The 15989-nt window shown below is 56.7% G+C and overlaps 1 protein-coding gene across 22 annotated transcripts in view; it reads left to right on the top strand.

Moving 5' to 3' along the window:
- Nucleotides 1–15989, top strand: part of CELF4 (CUGBP Elav-like family member 4) — a 281790-nt gene that overhangs the window by 246773 nt on the left and 19028 nt on the right. For 12 of the 22 annotated variants that reach the window (XM_034642657.1, XM_034642655.1, XM_034642658.1 and 9 more), the window contains exons 4-5: nucleotides 15227–15355; nucleotides 15772–15851. In XM_034642657.1, the coding sequence (XP_034498548.1) occupies nucleotides 15227–15355; nucleotides 15772–15851 (209 nt within the window). The remainder of the gene's footprint in view (nucleotides 1–15226; nucleotides 15356–15771; nucleotides 15852–15989) is intronic. The other 10 variants (XM_034642660.1, XM_034642656.1, XM_034642659.1 and 7 more) reach the window with 1 other exon arrangement.

Below are 15989 nucleotides of genomic sequence, written 5' to 3'. Positions count from 1 at the left end.
ACAGCATCTATGTGCATTTGAAAAATAGTCACATCTACCTAGGAGTGAAGTATTTCTGATGCAGTCAGCAGACAAAGCTCGAGGTGCCTGGGACCCCAAGGTTGGTTCGCACCTCTGTCCTTGGCTATCTGGCTGCTCTGTGCTGGGAGGAGAGAGAGGGGCATGTGGTGGGGGCACTCCCTATGGCCACCAGTGGGGGACCCAGGCTGAGAGCTCTTGTCACCCCTTCTCCTCCTCTTGTTCCTCTGGCTTCAGCCTCCTCTTCTTCGCTCCAAGCATCGGGGAAGGGGGGGCCTTCTGCTGTAGCCCACACTTCCCCTGCCCACACACCTGGCCCCACCTTTTGTCCTGTTAGGATTACTGACCAGACTCCAGCCCAGCACCATCCAGCCCTTCTCCCAGGCACGAGCTGTCCTCCCTAGCCCCACCCTCCCTCTCCCGCATCTCCTTCTCCATTCTCAGGCACTGTGGGCCTCCATGCTTATCTGGTCCCTCTGATCAGAGAGGACGTTTTCTAGCAAAATCAGTCATGTTGAGGTGACAGAAGCCCCCACATTTCAAAAGCTACTGAGTCCAAAGGCCTAGAATTCAAAGGATGGAATGCTAAGACCTAGGGCAGGCACGCAGAGTTATATTCTATTTTGCACAGCAGAGAAGGCTTGGCACAGCTGTTGGAGACATCAGGCGCCAATCCCGCCTACGCCACTTACTGCCCAGGAGAGCCTGAGCCTGTCACTCGGGCTCTGGGAGCCTCAGTTAGCTGATCTGTCAGATGGGGATATAACCATGTTATCTTGAAGCTTGGTAATGAGAAGGAGGCAGAATGTATGGAAATGTCCAGTGGGCACGGAAGGGTGGCTAGCACCATCACCCGCAGGAGAGTCTGACTGCAGCAGAGCAGGGAGGACTGGTAGGCAGCTGGGGGCTCGCCCTCCTCCTTCCCTCCCAGACACACCTGCTTCATGCGAAGGGGGTCCCACATGCTTGTCACCGCTGGCTGACCCCCACAAGACCTGTTGGTTCCAGGCTGTGTCTTGCTTTTCAAAAACAGGATTCTCTAGCTCCTTACAGACAGGCCCTTGTGCTGAATAGAACCTTGCGTTCTCTGCTCTGTGCACCCATGTCAGGTTTCCTTCCTCATCCCCACCCCTTCCCGCCCCATTCTTCCCGGAGAAGCTGGGCAGGGTGGCCTGGCCTCTGGTGTCCTGCTCTGCCCTTCCACAGCAGGGTCATTCAGGCCCTGATCCAGAAGCACTTTGACCCAAGGTCAGGTCTACTCCCGTATCTCCTGACACAGTCCCTTGAACGGAGTTTGTTGACCAATCATAGGCCCAACTGATGAATACGAAAAGGGGTCCAGAGCTGGCAAGCGGGTTTCTGAAGCCTGGAATGTCCCCTTTCTGCCATTCTGCGACTTACTTGATATGCCAACCTGAAGGCTTCAGGAAGCCGCGTGAGTGACGAGAGCAGGCACCTCTGTCGTTAACAGTGTCAGCTATACTCGACGGTGACCATGCTCCTGCCCTTCAGAATAGTTTTTTCTCCTGACGAAATGGACCCTCCCCTCCCCACCTTGTTAGTCATTAGAAATAATAATGCTTGCAAATTTGCAGCCTTTCCAGTTCCCAGAGCCACGTATTCTCCTGAGCTTCTGTGAGCCTCACAACCGTCCAGTCTGGTGAGCAGGTCAGGGAGCGATAGGGCAGGGTAGCTGAGAGGTGGGGAGCCAGACCGCAGGGTTTCAAACACTGGTCATGCTGTTGACGAGCTCTGGGACCATCAGCAAGTTGCCTAACTGCTCTGTGCCTCAGTCTCCTTACCTGTACATCGGGATGACAGTGGTATATCCACTTCACGAAATTAAAGTGCTCCCAAGCAGGTCTTGGCCCTTGGCTGAGTTAGCTCTCCCATCCTCTCTGAGGCGTGGTCCCTGACAGAAGGACTGAATGGATAAGTCTCTGCCTGTGCCATACGGGCCGACCCCTGCCACTCTCCAAAACCCAACCTGCTCTGTGGGGTTGGAGGGCATGACCTTGGCCTCTGGGGTGCCTGCACCTATGGGAGAGAGAGACAGGCCTGCCCCCAGGAAGGGAGGTCCTTACTAGGTACAGCGGGGGCTCAGGAAGTGCCCCCAGCCTGCAGGCTCAGGGAAACATCAAAGAGAAGCTTCTGGTGGCTGCAGGAAATGAGCCCCACTGCAACCTGGATACACGACAAACCCATCAGAGAAGGCAGAGGTGCAGGAACCTGAGCTGAAAGAGAAAGTTGGTTCAAGATCGGTCTTGAGCAGAACCAGGGTTCTTTGATCTTCTGCGGGCTGACACCCTCACAGGTGTGGGTGGCCACGACTAGTTTTCTGACCTTTTGGCATTTAGACTCCATTATCTGAAGCCCTCAGAAACATTGCGGCCACCCATCCATCCACATTTACCGATTGCTATTTAAGTACCATTGATCATAAATCTGCTTTCAGCAATCATTTTTCTCTCATCTGTGTATCTATCTATCATCCAACATTTAATCTGGATATCTAGCATCTATTAATCATGTCTGCCATCCATCCATCTCTGTGTCTCTCTGCAGTCCATTATCAGTCAGGAGTTAATTCAGTGTGTACTTAAGCATGGCCCACTGAGTTCCGTGGAAAGGGGGGCTGGGGGATAGCAGTGACTCCAGGAGGGCTAAGGTGGCTGGAACAAAGATGGACAGGAAGGAAGCCTGAGGGCTGATGGAAGAGGCCGGAACCCTCCTCTCAGAGCAGGGCTGGCCCAGCCTCAGCTGTCAGGGCAGAGAAGATGGGTGCCACATTCCCCCCAGCACCAGCAAGCACAGAACTGTCTGGAAGGTTGAGCTCCTGCAGGCAGGCCTAGGGCCAGACAGGTGGTGCCTGAGGGGAGATGGCCAGGAGCAGCCTGGAGAAGACCCGTCACAGCTCTTTCCAGCCCCAGTTGCATGTTGGTATTACCCAAGTCGCTTTCAAAGAAACCAAAAACCAAAGCCAACATACTGATGCCTGGGCTCCAGACTAGTCCCTGCCTCAGAAGCAGACGTCCGCATTTTTGAAAGCCTCCAGGTGATTTTCCAGCAGTCAGAGCCAAGAACCAGCAACCTCTAAGATCCAGGACTCCTGCTGTTATTCTGGAAAGGGTGTACCAAGGAAGGAGGGGCAGGCTCTGCTTTTCTAGGGAAAGGCTTGGGCTCTGGGCAGGGTTGGGCTCTTTGGTGGCGCCTGTGAGACAACTTTCTTCTGGGCTGCCTCGAGACTCCTGCCGGGGTGTTCAGGAAGCATCAGCCCCACATTGGGTGGTGCTGGAGGAGGGCGGGTCAGGAGGCCTCTGATGATCCCTTCCAGGCTCACCAGAAGTCATCGTCACAGTGCCCAGGGTGGGGACTGGGCTTGATAGGTGTGGCATCTGTATTCAAGGATGACAGCTGCTGTATTAGACTAGAAAGGTTGACCCCACGGTGCTTGACCCTCCCCAGGAAGACCAGCAGCAGGCTGTGAGAAGTTGGGGCACCACTCTCCTCCCTTGTCCCACAAGAAGCAAAGCCCCACCCTCAATGTGAAAACTGGGCCATGGGTCAGAGGAGCAGGGGGTTTCGCCCCATTCCCCTGCTGTGCAGGAGGCATGCAGGAGGGGGGTGGACCCAGGACCACCCACTCTCTCTGTAAGGCTGTAGGAAGTTGGGCCACAGCTGGGAGGCTGAGGGGAGCTTGTGGCTGCGGTTCGGGTTGGTATGCGGCCGGGTGGTCTCTATCCCTTGGGCACAGCTGTGCAGCTCTACCACACACTGAACGAGCCCCGAGCCGAAGTGAATAGAGACGAGTGGCCCTAAGTGGGTCTTTTACTTCTTCCCCGGTACCTGCGGCCACCTTGACTAGCTTCTCCGTCCTGTCAGCGAGCTGTTCTTAAGAGCAATCCTTGGTCTCTCCTCGTCTCGTGCCCCAGGATACTCGGCCACCCTCCCCCCACCTGTGCCCTGCAGAAGCCGCCTCTTTTTGCTAAAATAACGCCTTGCTTTGTCTGTCTCCTTGAGAGCTGAGGACAAACTGGCCATAATTTATGCTCCCACATGATATAAAGGGAAAAAGGCCCCATTATGCTATAAATTATCCTGTGATGGGTGAAATGCTGCAGAGTGCACCAGACGCCGGTGGAAACCCCATTAGACACCAGGGTTCGGCTGCCGAGAAGTCCCCACAGAACCCCAGGCCGTCTGCCGTGCGCCGTGTGCCTGGTAAGGATAATGTAGCAGATCAAATGTATCATCAGTTACCTGGAGAGATGGCCACGCGCCGCTGCCCCAGAGAAAGGTGACTTCTCCAAAGAGCCACCTCGTGTCCCGGGCTCCTCCTGGGAAGCCTGGTGCAGACTCAGTGTGGGTCGAGGGTCAGAGAGCCAGAGAGGGAGGCAGCAAGGGGTGTGGTGGTGGCCCCCAGACCCCTCCCCTGTATTGAACCTCCTGGGCTCAGTTCCTGTCCAATTCAGGGCCCCCGTGCCTGCCCATTGCCTCTAAGAGTGTAAGAGACGAGTGATTCATGGCCGCCAGGGTGGTGACAGTCCCCGAGTTCTAGTCCTGTCTCCTGAAACGTGCAGCAAGCCCTCGAGGGCACAGAGCCACAGCTGTGCTCTGGGGAGCCACCAGGGGGCTGGAGGGGCACGGACCCCCCAAGAGTGGATTCTGCCAACAGGTCCCATGTCCTGTGTGGGGAAGCAAGAGGACCCTGTGGCCTAGACCTCAGGAAGGGGAAGGCCCAAGGACTCATCAGGAAAGAGCTGACTTCCTTATCACCCAGGGAAGTTTAAGACAGCTGGGCTTTGGGCAGAGGGGTGAGTGAGCCTGGGGAGGGCCTGTGAGGCCTAAAGAGAGGTCCTGGGACATCAGGAATCAAGGGGAGCCTGCTGTCTTGTTGCTGAGCTGCAGGTTATGGGTGCCCTGCCTAGTTCCCCTTCCGGGCTCTGAACTGAAGCTCTGGACGTGGAGAAGCAATGGATTTTTAGGCCTTTGCCAGCTATCTGTGTGCACACAGAAGGGTAGTGAGAAAGGAGAGGAATGAGTTGTCCAGGTAATGCTGTCCTCCACCAGAAGGAAGGGGACCAGAGAGCTCTGCTCAGAACACGGAGTGTGGTCTCGGCTTCACTGATGACCGAATGAGTATTCTTGGGAAAGACACTTCGCTCTTCTGGGCCTCAGTGGCTTCATCTGCATGGTAGAAATAATCAAATACCCATGATACCTGTAAAGTGCTTCTCTCACTGCTTGGGTTATAGCGAGTGTTCGATAAATGAGAACCATGATGATTTTTACTATTGTTGCTGTTTTAACCACCTCCTGGAGTAAGCGAGTCGGTCCGGGATGGGAGCTGGTCTGATCCGTGCTGCCGGGGGACGGTGGACGTGCTGTGATGTGGGAGCTGGGTCCACAGGCTCTGGTCATGAAGGGGCGACGTGGGGGCCCTATAGGCTAGTGCTATGAATTGGGGGAGCCAGGCCAAGCCTGGGGAGCACATGGTCGCTGCTCCTCCCTTACACCACACGCCCTTGCACACCTGCTTCTGCACCTTCTGCTCCCTGACCTGGGCTGTCTGCCACTGGTGATTTCTACCCAGCAGACCCCGCCCGTGAATTCTTCAGGGCCCGGCTCAAGCCTCTGAGACCCCTGTCCACACTCTGCCTTCACAGCCACCCCCGCTCCAGGCTCTGCGCCTGCGCTCACCTCCAGGGCCGCTGGTTTCCTGGAGGTCAGTGCCTCATCCCCAGCACCTGCCCCCATGCCAGCCCCATCCGAGTTCCGATCCCAAGGCTCACTGAGCAAATGGGTTCATTTATTCATGTCAACAAATAATTAGCGAGCATCCACTACATGCCAGGCGCTTCAGACGTTGGGTGTTCAGTAATGAACGAAATGGACTCACATCCCTGCCTCTATGGAAGGGAGGCTGGAGATACATAAATGAGTAAAACAATGTGATACATGTTATGAAAAAAATACAGGGAAGAAGACAGGGGTGTGAAATTTGTGATGCAAAATAGCACGGTCAGAAAAGTTCAATGAGCGGGTGACACTGGATGGAAGGCTTGCAGGAGGTGAAGGCCCTGAAGATGTCTAGAACATGATCTCTCAGTCAAGAGGAGGGGCAGGACGCACAAAGGCCCCGGGGCAGAGGGGCACAGGGAGTGTTCCTGAGACAGCAAGGAGGCCCAGGTGTCTGGAGCAGAGAGTAGGAGGGATCCGGGAGAAATGGAGTGTGGGGTGCTTCTATAGTCCCTTACAGACCTCTAGAATGTTGGGCTTGTTCTCAGTGAGACGGGAGCCAGCGCGAGGTTTGAGCTGGAAAGAGATGGATTTGAACTGACCCCTCCGGGTGCTGTGTGGAGAGCAGAGAGCAGGGGCCTGGGTGGGTGTCAGGAGACAGCGAGGATGTGACCCACAGGACTAGGCTCGGCTCGGGCCAGATCCTGAAGCACAGGAGGCAGGCTGGCTGAAGGAATGCGAGTGAGGGGACTGGAAGCAGTTCTGTGGTCTCCTGCCTCCCCCCACCCCCAACATCAAACAGTGCCTGTCAGGAGGGAGCTGGCGGATCAAGGCTGGCACCGCCTCCCCCACCTCCCCCGGAGGCCAGAGCTGGCTGAGGGTCCTCATTTGCATCCCCGGTGGAGAGGGAGCCCCCCCCCCCACTCCCCGTCCCAGCCCCAGCCCAACAGCCTTTGATCTGGTTTGATGTCTCCCTCAGTCTTCTTCCCAGGCAGGAAGGCTTTTATCCTTGGAGGGGGAGACAGCCCCCACCCAGCTGCCTCCCTGGCTCTGGCTCTGGCTCTGACACAGTGTGTGCTGTGGGGACCAAGGAGGGCATGACTTTAACACTCACTGTTCACTTCATGCTGAGAACCCACCTAGGCCTGGCTAGTGACCCCATGTTCCAGGTGAAGGGACTGGCTCTCCAGACGGTGGCTGACCCCATCACAGGGCTGCAGGGGGATCCAGCCCAGGCTCCTAACCCTGGGGGTGGATGGATGCTATAAACAGCCCCCACCAACTTAAGGAGGGGCAATTGTTGGGATCGCATGATGAGAGGAGCCACCTGCCCTGTCAAACCCCCCCCCCCACTTGGAAGGCAGGTTTGAGGCTGCATGCTGCTTTCCTGGGGGAGGGAAAGGGGCTCTCCTAGGGCTGACAAATAAGAAGCAGGGGAGGTCTTGGGACTTGCAATCTTGAAAATAGCACAGATTATGATTCAGATGATTGGTTTGGGACCTGCTGGTCCCTTAGGAGCCAGAGGTGCCTAGTGGGTCTGGACGAGCAGGACTGGTGGAAATGGCATGTGGTGGGGCTCAGTGTAACGTTGGGAGAAATGCCTCATTTGGGATCAATCCAGGTAGCCCTCCTGGAGGAGGCCGGGAAACCTCTTAGTGGGCCCCCAAACACTGCCATTTGGTCAGGGTGGTGCAAAGGGAAGCCTGGCTTCTCAGGCTGGGCTGGGCAAGCATGACTTTGTTCATTTCGCAGTACGTGGGAATCCTCTCCACACCCCTGGGGATGAGGGTGGGGGTGGGCATCCTCACCCCACCAGTCGGCACCCCTATGGGTGAGCAGCAGTAAGGGCTGTAACTGGCACAACGAGTGCATTTACTGAGCATTCACTATGTGCCAGGCATGGGGCGAAAACCCTGTGTATTCAGCTCATTTAACTTCTAACAGCCTGACCCGGTGGGCACAGCAGCTATTCTTTCCCTCTTACAGATGAGGAAACCGGGTCCAGGGAGGTACATGACTTGCCTAAGGTTGGTTTGATGAACAGCCTCAGTTATTGCCTAGAAGATGTCTCCCCCCGCCCCCTCCCAGCTCCGATCGAGGTTGAGTCCACGGGCCTCTCATGTCCCTTCATTGAAGGTCCTCCCTGATCTGCAGTGAAGTTAGGGAACAGGAGTAAGCCTTTTCCCCCTCGGACTCACTGCCTGTGGGCCCTGAGCACTGAGATCATCTCCAGGGAGAGCAGATGGTTCTGGAATCCAGGAGGCACCCTGGAAAGTCTCCTGGTCCCAAAGTAAACAGCCTGAGAGGCACCCGAGGGCCCTGCATGGGCCAGACCTCAGGACTCCAGGTTCTGCCAGGAGCTGAGGCAGGCACGTGGGGCACCCCGGGCTCCTGGCTCCGGCCCCAGCCAGACCACCTTGGGGTCCAAAGCCTCCAGAGCAGGAGGGAAGACCTCTGGCTCAGTGATTGTGAATGTCTGGCATTTTTTCCTCACTCCCCAAACTGCTGACCCAAAGGAAAGTGTCTTTTGCCAGCCTCGCCCTGTATGCCCCCCAGCAGCCAGGCCCCCCACTAATTCCTCTGCCCTTCCCACCAGCCACAGACCTCAAAGCCACTTATTCCCCACCCTGGCCCCTGGCGCTGGGCTTCTCCCAGCTCCTGTCCCCCCACAAACCCTCCCAGCAGCCGGAGGGAAGAGAACAGTAAAAGTCTACTGTGGCAATAAAAGGCATTAACCATCTGAACACTCTCCCATAGCGCCGTCTCTCCTTAAGCAGGAAATATTGTTTAATGCCGATGGTAATGAACGAATCAAATTTTGGAAATTAAACCGGAATTTGAGCATTAGTGCTAGGGCGCTGGTATTTGGCAAGACAAGGGGCGCTGCTGCCACCACCGCCGCCCCACTCAGGGGCCCACTCCCCCTGCAGAGCCCTGGAGATGCTCCCTGCACGTCTGCCCTCCCCCCCCCCCACCCCCAGGCACCACTCTGAGATACCCTAAGTCAGGGCCTGTCCTAAACCTACTTTTGCTCTCTGGCTTCTGTGTTTCCGGGCCCACATTTTAAGATGCAAAGCCTTCCAGCCAGAGCCCCATTCTGCCCTGATGTCCAGGGTGAAGGAGTGCAGGAGTCTCTGTTGCTTAGGGAGGGACTGGAAAGAGACTCTGGCAACCAGATGCCACTGCCTTTTCATAAGCACCTACCCACCTATCTCTCTGGCTCCTGGGGGTGGCGCCCAGGGCTTCTTAGAGGTTGGGAAATTGAAGTTTAATTAGACTGAGGTTCTGGGAAAATAAAAAAGACTCGTGAGGCCAGAGGAATGGGAGAGGTGTGTGCTGGTGGAGGGGAGCCGGCAGGAGGCCCCCAGAAATGAGCAAAATCGAACCTGAGCAGGTCCCCCCATTACTAGCCCTGTTGGCATGCAGGGACCTCTCAGAGTGGGTGACAAGAGCAGCCCAAGGGGTCCCTCCCACCTCTCAGACTTTGCTCAAATTCTGTGGTAGGCCTGGAGCCCCCTCCCCCACCCGCACCTGTCCTCTGGACAGCATAACTGCAGCCCCCCTCCTCCTGGAAACCTTCAGCACGTAGACACTCCCCACCCTCTGGTGTGCAGTCCAGAGCCATTTCCTGGCTGTCCTCTCTCACAGCAGGTGCTCAATAAATGCTTTCTGAAGGAGCCTACAGAGGTGGACACAGGAGGGAGGGCAGGTGCTGTGACCCAGGCCATTCTCAAAGTGGCTGTGAACCCCCTTCACTTGACACAGGACTGGGTACTTTTTCCATGCATTATTTGGGGGGTGGTGTAGACTTTGCCAGTCCCTGCAGTGGCGGGAGGACACAGGGCACAGAGAGCAGAATCGCCCTCTCTGGGTGCAGACAGGGCCGAGGAATAGTGCCCACCTTTCGTTGCTTGGCCCTTCTGGGGTGTCACACTCCCGCTCCCCAGAACCGCAGGTGCTCCCCACCCCCACAGACACGGGCACTCACTTTTGAAAAGAGCAGGGAGGCAGGAGCAAGGGGCTATGGGATCCAGAAGTCAAGAAACCCACAGAGGCTGCAGTTACGTGTTTTGGAGAGACCTCTCTGCTCCAGCTTCCTCATCTGCAAAGAGCTGGGACTGCAGGCGCTCTCCGGGGCCCTCTCCAGCTCCGCCACTCTGTGGCCTTGTTCACTGGGGGGACGGCACACTAGTTCTGCGGCCCACAGTGTGGCAGCCCCCGCGGGCTTTGCCTTGTTTGCAGCGGCCTGCTATAGATGGGCCATCTCCCCATCAGGGGTGGATGCAGGGCTCCAGTGAGCAGATTCACCTCTCTCGTTACTTTTGCAGGAGCAGTGCTTAGAGCTGCGTCTGGCACAGAGAAAGTGCTGGAAAACAGTTGAACGACTGAGGAGCATGCTCCCTTGCTCTCTGTCCCTTGACAGGAGGAGCCCATGTGAATACTAGAGGGTCGGGGAGGTTTGGGACTGGATTCCACCCTGGGAGTCAGAATATGAACATATTGCAACCCCCTACCCTAAGCTGGGCTCTGCTGAGGGGAGGATACTGGGTTCTAGTCACTAGCCTCCCCTTGTTCACATTTTTGGGCCCCATGACTTCCCACCCAGGGGCATTTTCAGCCCCCCAGCTCTGCGGTCTCTCCCGGCCTCCTTACCTGCCTGAAGGAGCAGCAACACCCCCATATCGCAAGCGTGGGAGGCAATGGACTTAAGGCCCAGGGCTTACAGGGGAGAGTGAGAACATCACCCAGGGACCCTGCATCACCTCAGATAGGCAGGCTGTGCTCAGGGACTGCTTGGCCTGTCCCAGGAGTTAGGGGTCTGTGTGGATGTTAGAGAGGGCAGGAACAGGCTGGGGAAACTGAGTCATCCTCTGACTCATCTCACTAGGTTGGCATCAGATCCAAGACAAATGGTACCATTGGTCATCTGAGACCATCTGGGGACAGTGCCGTGGGAAAGTAGCCAGAGGGGGGAGGAGGTCACAGGGGATGGGGTGACAGGGGGAGGTTGTCCATCTCGGCTGGTCAGTCACAGCCTGAGTCTGGTCCCCCCAGAGATGACCTCTCCCCATCTAGGACACACAGCAGGGGGTGGCCCTCCTGACCAAATCAGGGTAGGGCAAATGAAGGGGGGTGGCACTCTATTTCCTCTTCCTCCTGGATAGAGAACCCTGGAGTAGTGGCCCTTGCTGTTGTTACTGCTCACCAGGTCCTGTCCCTGTAGAATCCCTTGGAAGCCTAGCATCTACCACCTGAGGCAGGACTGAGTATTCCCATTTGGAAGACCTAAAGACCCAGGTGGGAAGCAGTTATGCAGCTGCAAAGCAAGGGAGCTGGGGTTTAGCCTGAGGGCCTGGGCCCGCAAGAGAATCCCCCTTGGACTCAGAGCCCTTCCAGCCTCTGGTCTGAAAGAGAACCCTTAGAATCACACCAAAGCCCAGTGGAAATGAAGAGGGGAAACGGGTGCATTTGAGGATCCTGGAAACCACCAACATCTGAGTGGGTGTGGGGTCACCCGAGAATCCCTGGGGGAGTAAGGATGGAGCAGATTTCTTTAGTTCCTTGCAGTCTTCCAGAAAGGCAAGGCTAGCTGCAGTTTCCCTGGGGAGATCTGGGTGGTCAGGGAGAGGAGGAGCCTGCCCCTGCATGTTTGGAAAGTGCTCCAGAAGGAAGGGCTCTGGTCTAGACCAAGAACTGTAAGGAAGGCAAGATTTCAGGGGAGAGGAAGAAAAAACTAGGGGGGAAAAAAACTGGCAAAAGGAAAGTGGCTGGGTAGAAAGGCACGTGTGGATGAATTTTAATGTAATCAGAAGGCTGTCATAATGATAATAAAGGAGTACATTCAGACGTCAGGAGAGAGGAGGAGGCGCGGGGCTGCAGTCCCAGCATTTAAATCAGGCTCAGGTGGAGGAGGGGCCTACTCTTCCCTCCCTCTTTCCTTCCCGGGGTGGAGACGGAATTTCTAAGCAGGAGGGCCAGGGATTAGCTGGAGGCAGGGGGTTTCACTTCATTGTCTTTCCGGAAATCCCATTTAATTGGAGTCTTTAAAAGGCACGGGCGGGGGGGGGGGCAAGANGCGGGGGGGGGGGGGGGGCAAGAGGGAGCCCTAGGCCGGCCTGGAGCACAGAATTGTGATGGCTCAGGAACCCCCTGAAGGCTTGAAAAGCTCTGTCCACTTCCTGCAAAATGCGGCTGCTGCCCCGGGGAGCTCAGCAGAAGCCCCTGAACATCTCTCCTCTCTCTCTGCCCTCTCCTCTGCCCATCTCTGCTCTCTGTTTCTTCTTCTTCTTTTTAAGATTTTATTTATTTATTTGAGAGAGAGAGAGAGAGCATGAGCCTGGAAGGGGCAGAGGGAGAGAGAGAAGACACCCCCTGAGCAGGGAGCCTGAGATTATGACCTGAGCCAAAGGCAGACACTCAACCAACTAAGCCACTCAGGCGCCCCTCTTTGTCTGTTTCTGATTCTTTTCCCTCCATTTCTGCCATGCTCCTTCTCCTTCTGCCCCTAACCCCATCTCCCCCCATCCCTCCTCATCTTTACCGCTCCTTCCTCCCTCCCTCTCTCCCTCCCTCTCTCCCTCCCTCTCTGTCTCCTTCCTTCCTCTTGGTTTCCCAGCCCAGAGTTTGGAGTCTCAGAGCCCTGAGATGGGGCCGGGGTGTGCCTGGCCCTGGAATGGCCCCAGAAGCCAAGTCAAGCAGCCCACCCAGGGGCAGGTTGCAGGGCCGGGGCTCCAGGCCCCAGAGCTTTGGCTGAAGTCCACTACTGGTGAAGGCCAGGGCCGGTGGTCCCCAGCCCAGAACTGGTAACAGGAGCTGGCAATGATGCCCTGTGCGGCATGGAAGGCTCTGGGACTCAGGGTCATGCCGTCATTGAGAAGGTGCCGGGTGCTGAGTGCTCTGGGCTAAGGGCTACTAGCAGGGCAGAGGTCAGGGCTTCCTGAAGAGGAGGACTCAGGGGTGGCCTATACAGCTGTTGAGGTTGTGGAATAGACGTAAGGTTCAGTGGGGTGGAGTCCGGAGCCCACGATCAAGAAAGAATTCTTGAGACGTCTTTGGTGCAAAATGGTGGTTTATTGAAGCACGGGGACAGGCCCCATGGGCAGAAAGAGCTGCTGCCCCGGCTTGTGAGGGGTGGCTGATTATATACCATGGGGTTGGAGGAGGTAAGGTAAAAGGGAGGTTGAGAAAATACTTCCATATGTTAAAGAAGATCCACAGGAAACCGGAGGCCTTGCCACTGTCAAGTTAAGGTTGTTTTTCCCTCTAGCAAGGCGTTAACATTAAGATGGTTGGGAACTCCCTGGAGGCTGCAGATTATAAGGACATTTGATTGTATCTACATTCCCTTCCGGAAGCTAGGTTATTGATAGAAATGCTTTGTTCTTGTAAATCGCTAAGGGATTTGTAAACTGAGGGAGACTCTGGTCTCTATAGGTTGACTATTTCTTTGTCCTTTAGGGCAGTGCCTGAGGAGTGTCACATACATTCCATGGAGGGGGGGGCGGTTTGCAGGGTGTCAGTTTCTGCTTTGTCCTCAGCTTGCCTTCTGTTCCCTCATCACAGCAGTGCAGGGACCTGTTGGTTTCCCCTGCTCTGCTCCAGACCCGAGGACAGCCCCTCAGCTCTATGTGAACTCCACCGGCAGTGGGGGCGGGGTGGGGGTCTCTCTGGGGCCGGAGGTGCCAACCAGCCTGAGCACAAAAGGACATGGTCCCAGAATGCTCTCACCTTCCGAGGACCCAGGAACTCAAGGCCATTGGCAAGGTGGGGGTGCACATCTCTGCAGCCTTGGCTGTGTGTGCCTGTGTTTGTCAGTCAGAGAGTCCACAAACATGGAAGCGCGCACCTGCGGAGTGCTGCTACTGCAGGGATTCCACCCGCCACTAAGGCTGCATAACAGTTTGGCCCCAAACTGAGTGGTGTAAAACAACCATTTGTTACACTCATGGGCCCTGCTGGCTAGGAATTCAGACAGGGCCCAGTGCGGAAGGTCTATCTCTGCTCCAGGATGTCTGGGCCTCAGCCGGAAGACTCAGAGGCGGGGGTCTGGAATCATCTGCAGACCCATTCACGCCAGGTCTGGTGGTCGATGTGGGCTGTCAGCTGGGGGCCTGGGTTCCTCTCCATGGGGACAGCCTTGCCAGCTAGTTGTAACTTCTACACAGCAGGGGGGCTGGCTTCCACAGAGAAAGCAGGCTCAAAGACAGGCAAGTAGAAGCCGATCCCTTTTATGACCCAGCTTGGGAATCAGCAGGCATCACTTCTGCCTTCTCTATTGGGTAGAGCAGTCACAGACCCGCCCAGATTCAAGGGGAGGGACCACAGACCCCACCTCAGTGGGAGGAGTTCAGGGCAGATGCAGTAACCTTGTGGGATGGGAAATCTGGCCGCCACAAGCGGGGCTGCAGATCCACACAGTCCAGCAGGATCCCTGTTCCCCTCAGCACAAGGCCAGGCCAAGTGGTGTCAACAAACCACTTGGGACTCAACACATGGGTAGAGGGAGGCTGGTGAGGGAGCCCAGCCTTCAGGAACAGGGACCCCACAGTGCCCAGGGCTGAATTTAGAAGCACAAAATAGGAAGGGCCAGACCAAGGAAGGGACACCAGATGGAGGTAAAAAACAATGTGAGATAGAAAGAAGGTGTGACCCTGGGAATGGTACAGGGCCTTCATCCATCCACTCCATAACTCCCTGCTGAGGGCCCACTGTGTGCCAGATATGCTGTTCCAGCCAACGCCTGGTCTCTTCCTCCAGGAAGAGGATGTGAGGTGGGGGCAGGAAGTTAGAAACCAGAGACACAGGCAAGGCAGTAAATGATTGTCCTTTGAAATCTGGGCCATGAGAGGGAGGAGCTGAAACAGAATAAAAGAGAGCAGGAAGGAGGGACCTTGATGAGGAAGCAATATTTAAACTGAGACCTAGAAGAAGAGAAGAATTCAGTCTTGTGATATGGGAGGTACTTTGGGCAGCAGGAACAGCCTGTGCAAAGGCCCTGTGGCAGACTTGCCTGTTGTGAGTTAATTTTGGCATCTGTGGGTGAAGGTGGCTCAAGAAGATAGTGTGTGTCTAAGAGGATGGAGGAAGGCAATGCAGGGTTGTCCAAACAACCCGTGTGCCACCCGTGGGCCATCTGTGTGCCATAGGTGAGTCACCAGACCAGTGGCCTTGCTCCCTCTGGGCGGGAGGGGGCACAGTCGCTGCCATCCAGCTCCCTTGACCCAATCCCTCCTTCTTCACCTCCTCTTCTGGCTATGCTCTCCCTCTTCCCCAAACCCCTCACCCTGTGACCGGTCCTGCTCTAGCTACGCCCCAGCCCTCCCCCTCCAGCTATGAGCCCTCTCCCCTGCTCAGTTCTTCCCTACCCCCCCCACCCCCTTCCTCTTCGGTCGTGCCCTCTTACCCCGGGCCAGCCCCGGGCCAGCCCGGCTCCCCTGGCCCGGGTAAGCATCTCCTAATTTTGTTCCAGAAGATAGAAAACTCTTTGTGGGCATGCTCAACAAGCAGCAGTCCGAGGACGACGTGCGACGCCTCTTTGAGGCCTTCGGGAACATTGAGGAGTGTACTATCCTGCGTGGGCCGGATGGCAACAGCAAGGGTTCGTGGGGGCGGGGCGGCGGAGCGGGCGGGTGAGGCCTCGGCTGGGCACCTCACTGACCGCCGGGTCCTGGGCCGCCTCCAGCTGGCCGCGACCCGCGACGGGGAGCCAGGGAAGCATGCTTGGAAGGGGCCAGGCCATCCGGCCTGGGGATAAGGGAAGGCCGCTAGCCGAGTCCAGACAGGGGCAGGGAGACTTAAGGGGTCTTTTAATTCTCCCACCGGTCCAGGTCTTTCTGTGTCTCTGTTTCTCGGTGTCTCTCTTTCTCAGTCTCTGTGGGTCACCCATTCTGCTTTCATCTGGGATGCGCCCTCTCCCCTCGGCCCCGCCCGTGCCCTGCGTCTCAGCCCTATAGTGCTTCTCTGGCCTTCCTGGGGGCCCTGGCGCCAGGGGCTCAGCCTCTCCCGTCCCCCCAGGGTGCGCCTTTGTGAAGTACTCCTCCCATGCTGAGGCGCAAGCCGCAATCAACGCCCTACACGGCAGCCAGACTATGCCGGTGAGTGGGGCCAGCGGGGGTGGGCCGGGGGTGGGCCCGGGGCCCGGGAGGGATGGAGAGCCCCGCAGGACCCCGCCTGCCCTTGCGCTCCTTGCACACCGTGCCAACCCGTGCCAACCCGTGCCAACCCGTGCAGCG

This window comes from Ailuropoda melanoleuca, chromosome 14 (assembly GCF_002007445.2).
Source record: "Ailuropoda melanoleuca isolate Jingjing chromosome 14, ASM200744v2, whole genome shotgun sequence".
In the NCBI taxonomy this organism is placed as follows: domain Eukaryota; kingdom Metazoa; phylum Chordata; class Mammalia; order Carnivora; family Ursidae; genus Ailuropoda; species Ailuropoda melanoleuca.
This window is presented reverse-complemented; position numbering and strand designations above follow the sequence as displayed.